At 46.6% G+C, this 14,940-nt stretch overlaps 1 protein-coding gene across 1 annotated transcript in view; it reads right to left on the bottom strand.

Moving 5' to 3' along the window:
- Positions 1 to 482: 482 nt before the first annotated feature.
- The window catches only part of LOC136991795 (olfactory receptor 4S2-like), a 90,912-nt gene continuing 76,454 nt past the window's right edge, over positions 483 to 14,940 (bottom strand). Inside the window, exon 2 of the mRNA XM_067295250.1 lies at positions 483 to 547. Within this exon, the coding sequence (XP_067151351.1) occupies positions 483 to 547 (65 nt within the window). The remainder of the gene's footprint in view (positions 548 to 14,940) is intronic.

Here is a 14,940-nt window from a genome sequence, read left to right as displayed (position 1 = left end):
CAGCGGAAACTGCCGGGAAACGGGGGGCGGGGGGGACATCGCAAAGGGGCGTCCCTCCCGAAGATCTTGGCCCCGCGCAGGAGTGTGACCAGAGTTGGCCCGACAGTGGCAGAGGTTCAAGAGGAAGACGTCCAACGTGGCTCTGGCAGTAAAATTAGGTGATCGCCTGGTGGTGCAGGCAACGCTGAGCTTGGGAGGATGCAGTGACGAGGGGAGGAGGATAATAACCATGCTGGCAGATTCCGGAGCGGACGTGACATGCATAGCGCATGCCCAGTGGCCTGAGAGCTGGCCCTTGATAGATGCTGGTTACATAGCCGGAGTCGGAGGAATGGCTAGTACGTACAGGAGTGTGATGCCAGTGGAGATCCGCGTGCAGGACGACGACGGCGACGAGCTGATAGCTCGGGTCCGGCCGTACGTCACGCACATCCCTGACTCGCTGTTAGGCCGAGATGCCAAGGCGCAAATGAGGCTCAAGCTCACAAATTTAGTATGAGGGCCACTGCTGGAGGTGGCATGAAGATCACCTGGAAGACAGAAGAACCTGTGTGGATAGAGCAGTGGCCCCTTACGGAAGAAAAATTGAAAGCCGCCAGAGAAATAGTAGACCATGAGCTACAAGCAGGACACTTATAAGAGAGCTATAGCCCCTGGAACACTTCCATATTCGTAATTAAGAAGAAGGCGTCTGGGAAGTTTCGACTTCTTTACGATCTCAGATCCGTTAATAGCCAAATGATGGGCATGGGGTCATTCCAGCCCAGACGGCCCAAGCGGCACAGAGCCACTGGAACCTAGCCATTGCGTGGCTAGGGGTGCCAGTGAAGATAAAGACGGACAACGGACCCTGCTTTGTCTCTCAGAGCACAGCCGAATGGGCACAGCTATGGGGAATTACTCTACTCAGAGGCCTGCCCTATAACTCCACAGGCCAGGCAATCGTAGAACGGGCCAACCAAACACTGAAAAGGAAAATAAAATCCCTAGCTGAGGCGGAAGGCTGTGGGGGAGGCATCCCTCCTGAGAAACAGGCGATGCTACTGCATCGGGCGCTCTATGTGCTGAACCATCACAGCAGAGGGGATTGCCCCATGGAGCCAGTGAGGAGACATTGGGGGCACCTACCGCCCTCGACGGGTCCAGGTGTGAAGGTCCGCTTCCCAGGGGAAGGGGAGTGGGAGACAGGATGGGAACTGATATCACAGGGAAGAGGGTATGCTGCGGTAAAACGGGAGGAGCAGATAAGATGGGTTCCAATGAAATGCATAAGACCTGACTTAAATGTGCGTACGGAAGGGTCTGGGGTGTAACTAATCATTCTTGGTGAGATTCCATCCTGAACAGGGTGACGCCAGACGGGGATGCTGCTGCATGGTTGCATTGATGTTTATCGACGGCTTCTTGATTCCGGGGACCACAGAGTCATACTGGAGGAGATGAGGACAGGCGCACAGAGCAGCTCACTACTGCATCCCGTTCAACCCCGAGATGGGGCCGACAGAGACCTTCCTGACGGGGAACAAGTCAACACAGGGGCGTGGATCTTGTCACGATTTGATTAGAAATGGCTTATAACACTAGGCTTGGTAGTACTCACAGTAGTGATAGCGATATGCTGCGGCTTGCTAATTTTGAATTATTGCTTACGGCATGTACGGCCTTAACCGCTTGATAGACATGAGCGTAGAGTATATCAATTGATGGTACAGAAAAAGAGGTTCTAGAAAGGGGGGGAGATGTGGTGGATCTTGGGAGACTGCATAGACAAGATATTTGCATGAGAAGCGGTAGACTAGGCGTAGCGGAAGATCACGCGGTGTGACGCGCAGCCTAGGGGTGGAAACGAAGTGCAACGGTATGTAAGCTTGTACGCAGCTCACAATAAACGCCATTTTAGCATCTCTCACGTTGAGGTCTGTGCTTGTGGCCCTGCAGTAGAGTAGGCTGCAGTGCTCCCCTGGTGGCGCCATAGGACCGAGCTAGAGCACGGCAACACTGTAGCTCTTGCTATTACAGAAAAGTTTTTAATATTTAATATTTATTTTTAATATTTAATATTACTACTGTTTCCAGGGTCTGAGGGCACTAACAGGCCTTAATGGGCCTGATCAGCCTCGCCTGAGGCAGCCACTTGCACCTCCTGCCCATGGGCCCAGGAGCCCCATTCAAGCTCAACCCCGGGCCTTCAGTTTCTGTCTGAGCTGCCCTAGAGGAGCACTGATCTCCAGCTCAGCTCAGCTCAGCTCAGCGTGCAGACTCCATTGCTCTGGACCCTGCCCTGTGGGCTGACTTCCCAGCTTGACCCTGCACCTATCTTGTCACTTTGGGCCTGCCCAGTAGGCACTGGACTCTCTCTGTCCCTGGTTACCCTCACCAGGCCTGATCCTGGCTCTGACCCGCAGGCTGACTTCTCAGCTTGACCTCACACCTGCTTCATCACCAGGAACTCTCCTGGTCATCTGCACTCTTGGTTGAACTCGGCTACCATCTCCAGGTCTTCTCTGCCCACCTGGCTCAGGGCCAGAGGGACAGGCCCTGGCTGCAGCCTCCTGAACTTATCATTCTACACATCCTGAACAGGGAAAAGGAAGGAAAAAATGGGCACTTCTATGGCATAACTCATCTCATCATGTAGCAGATGTCTAAGATACTTAGATGAACCATTCTGTAAAAATACCTGTTACTTTTTTTTCCTCCCCCTCCCTATTGAGAAGAAACTAAGATGGAAGACAGAAACAAAGGCATGCTTAAAGGTATATCTCTAGGTGAGATGAATTCCATAAGCAGGCATATGCATGTAGAGCTACTCCAGATTTATTACAAATAAACCAACTATTCCTTCACTGCCATAGTTATAACTGTGAAACTAATATATTTTTTTTTTATTCAGAAAAAGATATTAAAGTCCACTGCTTGGATTCCAACTCTTTCCAGCCAACTTTGATGGCATTCTACTAGACAAATGCCTGATAGAAAACATTCTTTGATTAATTCTGCTCGTTCCTGCACCAAACCAAGCTCCATTCACACTCATAACAAACTGACTGTCTGACTAGTAGGTACATGGACGTATGAATTCATGAGCTGACTTTTGAAGGTGTGCAGGATATACAAAGTTACCTGTGAAGACAGAAATGGATGGTCAGCATCTCTGGGGAAATTAAGGTTTCAAATGCATTTGTCTGCATGGGATTACAATGATATTCCATAGCAGATGTCAGCTGCACTTAAACTCCACGACTATGAAAAGAGTTAAATTCATATCCATTTTCACTTATCATGTCTTTATTAAACCAAAGGTAAGTAACTGCAATTTGTTTGCACGGAAGAATACATCACTACAGTCTGCTGCTGCTGTATCAATTCTATCAATAAATTGGACATACAAGCCACAAAGAACACGTGTGAAAATGAGGCTATTCTAGGATTCCTAGACTGTAACCTTCTAGTTCCACATTGTCCTGAAATGATGTTTTGCTAAATTTCAGTCTACTTTTAAATAGAAACAGACTTTATCTCTGTTATTTCTGTTTTGTATAACAGAGATGGTCTCTTTCCAAAATGTTGAGAAGATTTGGATTTATTCCACTCTTGGTAATACCCAGCACTCTGAAAAAGAAGGAGATCTGAACAGGCTTTTTTCTATCTGGGCAGGTGGCTCTCCATGACCTGAGGTTACACTAGTAGGATAAAAACAGGAGAAACTGCTGGACATTACAGAGAGTGAAAGAGGCTTGTCAGGAACTCCCCATGGGTGAAGGATATTGAAAGACAGTGAAATAGGATTGCTGTCTTAGCAAAGTTGCTCAGGAAGGCTACACTTATCAACATAATCATATAAATAGCAAATACAGGTGTGAAACAAGCAAAACAGGAGTCAAAAGGGAAAGCATAGTTGGGAGGGGAAGAGAGGAAAGAGAAATATAAGCTAATGACATTAGGGCTGCTTGTGGGTACCTGTTGATTAGTCCTGAATCTGATCAACACAGCCTGGAACAGGACAATAAACTTGTATTTCTGACCATACCACAGGTGTCCAAGTTGCTTCTGCAGTCAAGGAAACCTGCACTGTTTCTCCTAACATCAATGAAGGGGTCACCCCGGAGGGCGCAGAGGATTTCTGCAACATCTCAGGGAATATACATCCAACGTAGAGGGAAAGGAGAGAGATTCCATGACTAATCCCTAAAACCACAAATTAATATGCTTCATATTCATACTCATAGGGTGAGGTAGGAAAGGGCATGTGGGTGGCAATCACAGCTGTTGCTCCCATATAAATGCCATTGTTAGCCACATCTGTGTTTTTTTCTGTAAAGGAGAAGAGTGGGAATTGTTCTCTAGTTGCTGAAAGCAAAGGTCTGTGGCAGTCCACCTGGGATGTGTATTGCCTAACAAATTCTTTAGCTTGGAAGTTATCCTTGGCAAGGTAGTGTTGTGACCAAAAAGCTTAGATGCCCTGAATGCCTAACTCGTAGTGCTTCTAGCTTTTAAAATTTTATCAAGAGGTCTTACTTGGTTAGCCTTGTTCTTTCTCAGTCTGTCTAGGGGTGTTCTGCTCCTGTTGATTTCCTTCAACTGTAGTATGCTTTTTCTTTTTTGAAGTGGAGATCTACAGGGTTGTGAAATTGTGGACTAGTTTATGTTCAATGAGTTCTCTGCAGGTCTCCTAATTTAGTCTTTTGCTCAAAGTAGGCCTAATTAGATTAAGACATTAAGAGTCTTATCCAGCTGGTTTTTCCCTGTCTCCAAGTATGAAGATATCACAGTCTCTCTAGGCTTCTGTCCCAGCGTTTTGTCACCCTCTGGATGAAAAATGTTTTCCTTGTTAACAAACTTGTTAGCATTGGAATTTTTCATCTTGTAAGCACCATGTGTAAACAGTGAGAGGGGGAAGCTAGTCTATTTAGTCTACGCCATGAGGCCTGGGCTATCTTTTAATAAGTCCTCTTCCAGACTGCCTTCAGGGGGCTATGTATGAAAGTGGGACCTCTCATTTCTGTTTCTCTGTGTGTTCAAGGGAAAAAGTCTGTATGTAGGTGACAGAGCAGAAATATTCAGTACTACTATGCTTGCTAACATGCGTGCTATTTCCAGCCTGCCTTCAACCCCCCCCCCATGTCTGATATGGGGAAAGAACTCCTTCTCCTGCAAGGTACTGGGGAATTCAATAAATGCTTGTTACTTAAATTACTGCTTGCCTTGGTCAGTGAGGAACAGGACAATGAAGCTGAACCAGGTGTCTGGGTTACATAGCCCATGTCTTTTCTCTAGTCTTCTCTCCTCACTCAAGCTAGGAGAGAATATCTATGAGGCCTGATTCTTAGGCTTCCTTGAGTCCACATGCTGCATAATGCATGTATGTGATCTATTTGCTCTGTGGTGTGGTTTTCTTTTTTTTCTTCTTCTTTTTTTCCCTCCAGGTGACTATTCCTATATCAGGACATAGGAACTGTCTCCCGAAGTCTGTGCCCATCTCATAGCACTACCACCAATGGCTTGCCTCAGTCATTTGGAGGTCTTTAACATAGACACCACTTGCTCCATCAGTCTGACTACCTGCAGGACCCTGTCATGATTCCCGGTGGCCACAGCTTGTGTAGAGCCTGCATCACCCACTACTGGGAGCCAGTGGTCAAGGACTTCAGCTGCCCAATGTGTCAGCATGTTTGTGCTCAGCAAGTCATGTACCCCAACCGGCAGCTGGCCAGCATAGCGGAGACAGCCCGGCAGTTGCCTTTTGTCAAGGAAAAGATGCAGAACGAGAAGCTCTGCTGCCGGCACCATGAGGTCATCAGTCTCTTCTGCAAGGAGGACCAGGAAGCCATGTGTGTGGTGTGTGCAGTCTCCCACGGCCATCTCGCTCATACAGGAGGGCCCCTGGATGAAGCCCTCAAACAACACAAGGAAAGCAAGTGGTATCTCCCGGAGGTACTGCTAGAAAGCATTTCCTTCACAAGGTTTGAGATACCTGGCATTCCACTCCAGTCTTTAAACTTCTAACCATCTCATCCTAAGTAAGGCAGTAGGGCAGTTCAGACCCACCAATACTTGTTAAGTCACAGGAATGCAGCAGAACAGTCTGGGAACAAGTGTTGCATCTCTAGTTTGACTTTGACGCTAAATATTTCAAAAGGGTGCTAGTGACCAGAGAAGCTCTAGAGAAATTTGTATTCAAGCACCACAGTTTGGAAGTGGAGTCTAGGGATCAGAACATGAGTAGATTATGAAAGAGGATGTAGGGCCTCCCCAGTTCTGGGAAGGAGTTTAATCTAGGCATAAGAGCTGAGTGTAGGCCCAGTGACTACTGGCTCCTACCCGCTCTAAGCAGCAAAGCAGAACTTAGTAGTAGATTCCGCTCTTCTCTGCAAACAGGGAGGAGAAAGACAGTCCCTGCTACAGAAGGAGGAGGGTACGTGCTGGGGGCTCAGGGTTTCGTTTCTATGATCCAGTAAAGAAACTGGAGTCTAATGGATAGAGCAAGGAGGAACGGGAACTAAGGCAGGTGTATGTAGAAATGTGCCTATACCTCATGGCCAGCTTGAGGTGAGACCACCCAAAACTACAGTAATGATTCCGACATCAGAAACTGATGTTACTGCTCACAGGCTCTCCATCTTGAAGCTGAAGAAACATTCCAGCAGCTGAGTGGGATGTGTGCTTCACCCTCTGAAGCAACCTCAACCAATTGAGCTAGCTGTGTTGGTGGCTAGAACCAGCAGTCTGACAAGTGTACTTATTCACTTCACCCGACAGTAGATGCATGGTCAGCTAATTAGCTTTCTAGAATACTCCTGTGACTATACTGGCATCTAGTGGAATTTAGGCATCTAATTCATCCAAATTTAGATGTCTTAATCTTGGACAGAATCCCAGCCAAGGTGTCTGCACAAGTTGCATCCAAAATGTTGGAGGCATTTTTGAGGCCCCCCGCCCACTCTTTTTTTTTTTTTTTTTTCTCGGAATCACAACTTAGGATTCGATTAGTCGTTTTCAGAGGCAGGAGGGAGTGTTAGTGCAAAATTTGTGATGTTCCACTGAGTAATTCCTGCTGTCCCATATCTGAGGGTGGAGTCAGAAGTTCCATTTTGATTCAGAGATACAGTAGGTTTCCTGGAAAGTTGCTCTGGTGATTGACTCCCTAGAAAAAATTAAGCTATACAGTATAGAACTATCTTGCTTTGACTCCTTGTCTGCACTTCTATCTGCTGTTCAGAAGCTAAATTTGGAAGGCAGAGGAATATTGTAGCCTGTGTTGCTGCTGTACACACAGGTGTTCAGAACTTTAACCCAGAAACACTCAGTGTAGTACCTGATGCAGATGTTCAGTGTGAATAGCCAGAGGATTGCTGGAATTTATAATTGACACCCCATGAAAGCAAAGTGCATGAAGTGACATGTCAGATCAATTGGTATATGATTCTCAGCTGGTATGATCCAAGCCTTCTCAGTGCTGCTTCAGCATCTGATGCCTTGGACCATTTTGCCTGAGCAGAATCTCTTGCCCTTCCCTCTCCAGGATAAGCTACAAGCTTGCGTGGAGCATCTGGGCAGAAAAGCAAAGGATTTGAAGGAACATTTATCCATGGAGGAGAAAAAGCCCAAGGAGCTGAGAGTAAGTGGAAGAAGGGGCAGAGCTGAGAGGAGTGGGGTAGGGGCCTTCTCTTTAGGCCCACCCAGCTGGAGTGAACTGGAGTGGTGTGGTGAGCTCAGAAGAGTTGACAAGAGGGGCTCTTTCTTCCCTAGGGGTGTTGCCTCAGGTCAGTCCCCATCTGGGAGATGCTCTCTAATCTCCTGGTGACTTCTCTGTCACAGCCTTTCAAAGAAGCTCTTCTGGCAGTCGCTTTCTCTGGGGCAGGGCTGAAGCTCTGCCTTGCATTTTGAGAGGTCACTATTAATCTGTATGGCCCTCTGCAACCAGGAGCCCTGGATCTCCCTGTTTAATCTCTTCCATGTGGTCTAGCTGAGAGCAACATGACTTTCATCTTTCTTGGTGAGGTGAGGAAAAGGCTGAGCTTTAAACTTAGTCATGGTAGGTCTGCACCTTGGAAAGCAAGACTTTATACTCAAAGGGTAAAAATGGGGTGTGACTCATCCAGATGTCATGAGCCAGACCTTACAAGTGCTGCCTTTCTTTCCATTTCCCCCAAATAATTAGCAGAATTAATGACACCTGGGTTAGATAAAGCCCAGCACTAACAGGCAAAAGGATTGCTGGGCATGCAGACACACCCTACAATATTTATGCTGATGGGGGGGGGGGGTTTGGTGGGATCTGACTTGTTGTCTTCCCTCTCCTTTTCTAGGACATGCAGAGTGTCCTGCAGAGGTGATGTACCCTATTCCTCTTCCTGTTTGGGGGGAGGGGAGGGGATAGGGAAGGAGCTGTTAGTAGTTGAAGATGCAATTGCTTGGTAGGAGTGCCCCTTTCCTCTGGGATTAATGCCATGCCAGTGTTTCAGTGCAGTGTTAGGAGACTGGCTGCATTGCACTGTAATAGAATGATCCCCCTGGAAGATAAAAGCTGATATATTGGTGGTCAGTTCCATCCTTTGCCTTTTCTCAGACCAGGATAGTTATACTGACTCTGGGCCCAATCTCTCTATATATGAACTGTCAGCTTCTTCCCCTTAATTTTTTCCTCTCATGGTTTCTCAGTGGGAATATAGACTTTTGGTAAGCTTCCAGCATTTCAACCTTAGCATAGCAATAATTCCTAGAAACAGCTGCTGTGTTTTGTACTAGGGAATGGCATCTTCTAGACACTGTGATTGATTCGATTACTAGATGAGGTCACTTCTTTCCTTAGGTATGAAACACTTAAGAACCTGGAGCTACCTTCTGTCCCTCTTGAGCTGAAGAGGGCAACGGCCTGTTTCCCTAGGCCATTATTTCAGCTTAAGAAGATGCTGAAGAAGTACCCTGGTAGTCAAGCTATATAGAGACCTAGGTCTGGGACTTGAGTCCAGTCCTTGGCTCTGAAAAGTGTCTTCTGTTTGGCATTCTGAATTCACCTGTATGTCTAGGCCTGGTTCAAAATGTTGAAGTGACTAGACTTGACTCTTCTCATTTAAATGTTTATCTTGTTGGTGAACCCAATGAATGGACCTGAGAGCTCATTTGTGGGCCCCTTTGTGGAGAAAGCCCATTATATCAGTGCATGTGCTCAACAGCACCCCTGTCACTCTGCCAAAGTGCAGAAGTGACCCCTGGTGCCAGTATTGTTGGTGCCTGCCTGAATAAGGGGTCAGGAGTGGGGCGCTTGAGAGATGAAACAGATGACAGTGTAGACTATCAGAGGAAGGTAAGCAACTTCAGGAGAAAGGTGGCATAGCATAGAGCTAAGACAATTTGGGGTAGGGACTCAGAGAAGGCAATTCAAGTGTGTGGTATGGTGAGGAGATGGGGCATGGAGGGTTGACAGATGCCCAGCTGCCTTGTGGTCAATGGGCAAATGGCTGTGTAATTGCTCTTCTCCAGCTGATTCTTCTGGGGTGAGGTGTGTGAATCCATTGCTCCCTCCCCCTTGGTTTTCCCTGCTTTCTCATAGTCTCTGCTCTGCCAAAGGAGATGTGTCTCCGGACCCTCAGACAGCTCATGCCAGTGTGGTGCTCTCGGAGAATCTCAAGAGTGTTTATTTCACTGATGTGCCCCAGGAGCTGCCACACAGCTCTCAGTGTTTCACCACTTGCCCCTGTGTGCTGGGATCATCTGCCTATTCATCAGGCTGCCGCTACTGGGAGGCTGAAGTAGGAGACAAAACCCACTGGGCCCTGGGTGTCTGCTATGAGTCTGCCAGCTGCCATGTAGAGGACCCCAAGCAGGAGGTGGGCTACTGGAGGGTGCGTCGATGGAATGAAAAATATGTGGCCATGACCACCCCCTTCACCCCACTGCTGCTTAGTGTCTGTGAGTGTCTCTTAGAACTGAATCCCACCCTTACTGTTGGTCAGGACACTGAACTCTGTGGGAGGCTCTGTAGCATCATGGTTTTGACATGGAAGAACCTTTGCTTTCCTGGAGGAAGTCTTATGTAGGCTGTTTGAACAGTGGTCACCAGCTGACCTGTGGAACACTCACCTGCCAGACTTTTCTGCTGTGACAGCTTAGTACACTCTTGTTCAGACTCATGGGAAGAGCAAAAGAGTCTTTTGAATTTGTCCCTAATGGCACAAACTGTTGGTAAGTACAGACATGGTCCCTTCAACAGCGGGGATGTCATATCTCTGAATACTGATTTCAATCTTCTTTCTCTATATTGTCAGGAGGCAGACACCTGTGGTGCAGGATGAGCACAGAAATAGTGTGCCCCTCTCTACAATCAACTTAGATGTTGCAGATGAAGTTGAATGGGTATGATGTACAAGGCAGCAGCTGAAGTACTTCCTTGAAGCCATCAAGTTAAATTTGACAAAATTTAGGCTCTTGCTTAAAATGCAATCTGTTTCAAGTGTGAAGAGAAGAGAAATACTTGAATGAGCAGCTGGAATGCATGGAGCTCTCTGTGGGGACAGGTGAGAGGCCAGCTGAGAGCTCATGGGTCAGGACTGGGGGCAGACCAGCACTGGTGACCATGTAATGGGTGTCTGCTGTAGACAGTCTCTTCAGGAAGAATAGGTGAGGCATTCTTCAGAGAACTGGAATAAAGTTTATGTCCATAGGCCCTGGTCCTATGAGCTTCATCCACCCTGATATTGGCAGGCTGGACAACGGAGTAGGGCACAAGAAATCCAGGGAGTTTATGGAGTGCACTGATGACAGCTTTCTAACAGAGGTGATCAAGGAGCTGAGGAGGAGAGGCACTCTGGATCTCATACATACAAACAAGGAAGGACTGATTGGAGATGTGGAAGTCGGGGGCAGTCTTAGCTGCAGTGACCACAAAATGGTGGAGCTGAGGATCCTGTGAGGAGGGAGCAGAGGGCAAAAGGCAGGATCAATACCCTGGGCTTGAGGAGAAGAGAATTTGGCCTGCTCGGGAAGGATTCCATATGTTATGGTCCTGGAAGGGAAGAGGGGTCCAAGACAGCTGGCTGATATTCAAGGATCACCTCCTCCAAGCTCAAGAGTGGTCCATTCCAACAAGCAGGAAATCAAGCAAAGGTAGCAAGAGGCCTGTGTGGATGAACAAGGAGCTCCTGGCTGACCTCAAACCTAACAAGGAAGTGTACAGGAGAGATTCCCCAAGGACTGCAAGAGAGCAAACGCCCCTGCTACCTTCAAGAAGGGCAAGGAGGAGGATTCAGGGAACTACAAGCCAGTCAGCCTCACCTCAATCCCTAGGATGGTGATGGAGCAACTAATCCTGGGCATCATTTCCAGAGATATGAAAGAAAGGTGATAGGCTGGAGGTAGACAGGATGGCTTTATGAGGGGAAACTCTGCTTAACAAAGCTGACACCCTGCTCTGAGGAGATGATTGGCTTGGCGGGTGAGGGGAGAGGAGAGGTACTTGTTTATCTCAGTTGCAACAAGGCTTTTGACACAGTCTCTCATGACATCCTGCTAGAGAAACTGACGAAGTTCAGGCTAGATAGGTGGACAGTGACAGCTGACATCAGGGCATCCTTTCCACCTGTGTTTCTCAGGCTGTGGATCAAGAGATTTAGCATGGGGATGACATCATATAAAATAGTGCTCCAATTTTGCCTTGCCATTGTGAGCTGTTGCACTGAGGTTGAACCTAAACGCACCTAGCTGTTGCATATAGCACGCTGACTGCTATCAGATGGAGAAATTCTTTTCTGTGAGCTGATAGCATCCTCAGGATGTTTTGAAAGCCCCCTGCAGTGTGCTTAGATGCCGCTGAAGATTTTCAGTATTTTACGTTATGCATTTTGTTTGCACTGTCAGCCTGAGGAGCGGAATATATTGACTCTGATTTGGATGTTTCCCTCTAAACTAGAGAGACAGAAGAACCTTTAGATGGTGATTCATTTCATTCTTGGAGAATTATCTTAATATACAGACAGTATTTATTAAATATGGTGGATATAAATAAACAACAAGAGTAAAACTACAGGAAAGCAGGCATGTAATGGAAGAAGTTTCTAAGTCCTTTGCGTCACTGGCCTTTCATTCCATAGATAGGAAATCCATAGGGATTTACAAGTGATTGGTCTAATATCCGACAGCAGAGCAGGGAAGAAAACAGAGGTGTACTACATGACATTCTACAACATGCCCCTTTTGTCTCTTCCACCTATGATTTAGTTGCAAAAGGTTTGAGAAAAGACTTCTGTTGCGAAAGGAGTGATGCACTTCCCTCGTAAGAGGGAAGCAGCACTACGTTTACTGCAGTAAGACAGCGACTTAACAAAGTTCAGTCGTAAATAAGAACGATTTAACGAGGTTCGATTGGCAAGGTTCTCTCAGTTATTTACTGCATGAAGGACAGGGTCAGATGCGTGTGCAATGGAGACCCTCCCGTTGAGTCACGAGGTTCAGACTTGACCCCCTTGCTTTCTAAACTCCTTTGGAGAGGAGCCCAGGTGCAGCTGGATCCAGTCCTAGTCCCAGACTTGGTCAACGGTTGATGTCTAAAGGGGTGAGTGCAAAGGGAACCCTCCTGTTGAGTCACAAGATTCAGACTGGACCCCCTTGCTTTCTAAACTCCTCCGAAGAGAAGCCTAGGTGCGGCAGAATCCAGTCCTAGTCTCAGACTTGGTCAACGGCTTATGTGTAAGGAATTAGGTGTGCTATCAGTCAGGGATATAACTCAGGAAAGTTTTGCGAAGTTCACAAAAGTTCAGCATGCTGTTGATCACTTACCGAGGATCTGTGGCGGGTAAGGAATCTCTCAGCCTCGAGGAGTGACCTTGAGAGGCGCTCCTACTCAAAAGGAGGTTCTGCAGTGCAGCCCGCTGCTGTGCAGGAGAGCTCAATGGGCTCTGGGCTGCCCCCTATTTATTGGGGGGGGAGATGATTGACTCATGGTCGTATTTGCATGCTAGACAGGTCTTAGCTGTTGCATGCTCAACTAGCCCCTACATACGTGCTGTTTACAGGGAGGTCAGGTTGAGGGGGAGAGAGCCCATCAGTGGGGGGAGAAAGGAGCACACCGTCACAACTTCTTTCCTTGGTCCACTCACTCTTAAACTGTATATGAGGCAGAGAAGAAGAGTCAGAAAAGTTTTTTGCATCTCTGAATTTCGCATTTTCCTGTATAATCCCACAAGGCTTTCAGGGTGCTGCAGTCTGGTTGCATCTCTGCATGCTGCTCTTAGTAGGGCTATATTTTCTACAGAAGACAATCTCCTTCCAAAAAAACCCCAATCTTCTAGATCAGGTATTCAAACAGACAGATATCCATGCTAAACCCAACAGAAGCAGCAATGACCAAACCTACCTCAAGCACAAAGAAGCTAATCCCTACAGCTTCTAAAGGCCTTGGCCTCTGCTCCCAGCAGAGATTTTTTTTTTTTTTTAAACCCATTACATCAGGATTTCCTTGACAGTGCTGTCCATTCCCACTCTCAGACAACTGTCTGATATGCAGTTCAAAGTCACCTGCATATCATTTTGATTAGAAAGAGGCTGTTGGAAACAGCTAACGTTTGCTCAAGCTTTTATTTGCTGTGAAATAGTTTGTGGCCAAAACAATGACACACACATATCATTTTAAAATATTATTAAACCTAGTTCCAGACCTTTCACAACAGCTCAGTCTTAGATGCTTTAAAGAAATTTCTTTTCAGAATATTCTTTTCAGAAGAAAGAGTTTTAGGAAGTGTAGTGCCTTATGCTGGTCATCCATCTGGGTTAATATTCATTTTGAAAATCTTGATTAATGAGAAAAGATATGTTTGTCCAGGCCCCAGCTGTCTGCTTCATTTCCCAACTCAGAAGCAAATGTTTGGAAATTCATGGTCATTAACTTGCCTGTAGCTTTTAGAAACATCTGAAATGTTTTTTGATGGTGTAGCTACAGAAAACTTTTCCATAGTATTCAGACAGTGCTAGTTTAGTCCACAATTCGTAAGAGATTCCTTCCATTTATAGAGGTAGTAAACGTTGTTGGTGACTGCGCAGCCTGTTGGTACCAGAAGCAATGATCTGGTTGCCTCAGTTTGTTGGTGAATATTACACTGGTATGACCTTACTGAAAAGGGTAAGAAAGGGTCTTCCAGCTGTCCATGCAGACTATTGTTCCCCAAAACTATGAGAGTATAGCATGGCTCACATCCAAATGGGTCAGTTCTCTTCTCCCATTTACCACTTCAGAAGGGGTTAGCCATGGGCAAACTATTAATGAGCAGTCACCCGGCACTGTATGCTGTCATTGTCTTGGGGGTAGAGGGGGGAGGGAAAGAGATAGACGGACATGGATTTGGTGCATGCCAACACTGTGATAGGCTCTGTATTATTTAAGTAGTGACAGTCATACCAAACCAGTTCTGGAGACAATGCCCTGCTGGTTTTTATTTAACTGCAGATGTAGGAATTGCCTAGTTCGGACCCTGAAATTACACATCCCTGCGTGGCTCCAAGGCTCTTTTTCAGCTGAGAGAAAAGGTGCTATGATGGTGCAGTTCATCTGGCGTAGGAGAAATATTTACTTTGGGATGGGATGAATGCCAATTCTTGATTTCTCTTCACCTGCTGCACAGGGAACTACACAGAAAGCCCTGGTACAGATGCCTCACCTGCACTGTTTCCCATCAATCCCATCCATAACAACTCTGCTGTGATGTCAACATGAGAACAGAGGCAGCCCCCTTCCCCCCCCCCACCCCCCCAAAAAAAAAGCTTCATGAAAAATTCATGGAGGCATTTACCAACTTCTTAAAGCCTGGCTTTGGAATTTAAATGGTTTGGGATAGGAATGGACAATCATGCTATTTTTAAAGTTGTTGAAATATACTTTAAAAAAAATCAGAAAATGCATTATGAACCCCTTGTCAACATGATGACTCACAGCTGAAGGTGAACAAAACT

The sequence above is a fragment of the Apteryx mantelli genome, chromosome 4 (assembly GCF_036417845.1).
Source record: "Apteryx mantelli isolate bAptMan1 chromosome 4, bAptMan1.hap1, whole genome shotgun sequence".
NCBI lineage: Eukaryota > Metazoa > Chordata > Aves > Apterygiformes > Apterygidae > Apteryx > Apteryx mantelli.
This window is presented reverse-complemented; position numbering and strand designations above follow the sequence as displayed.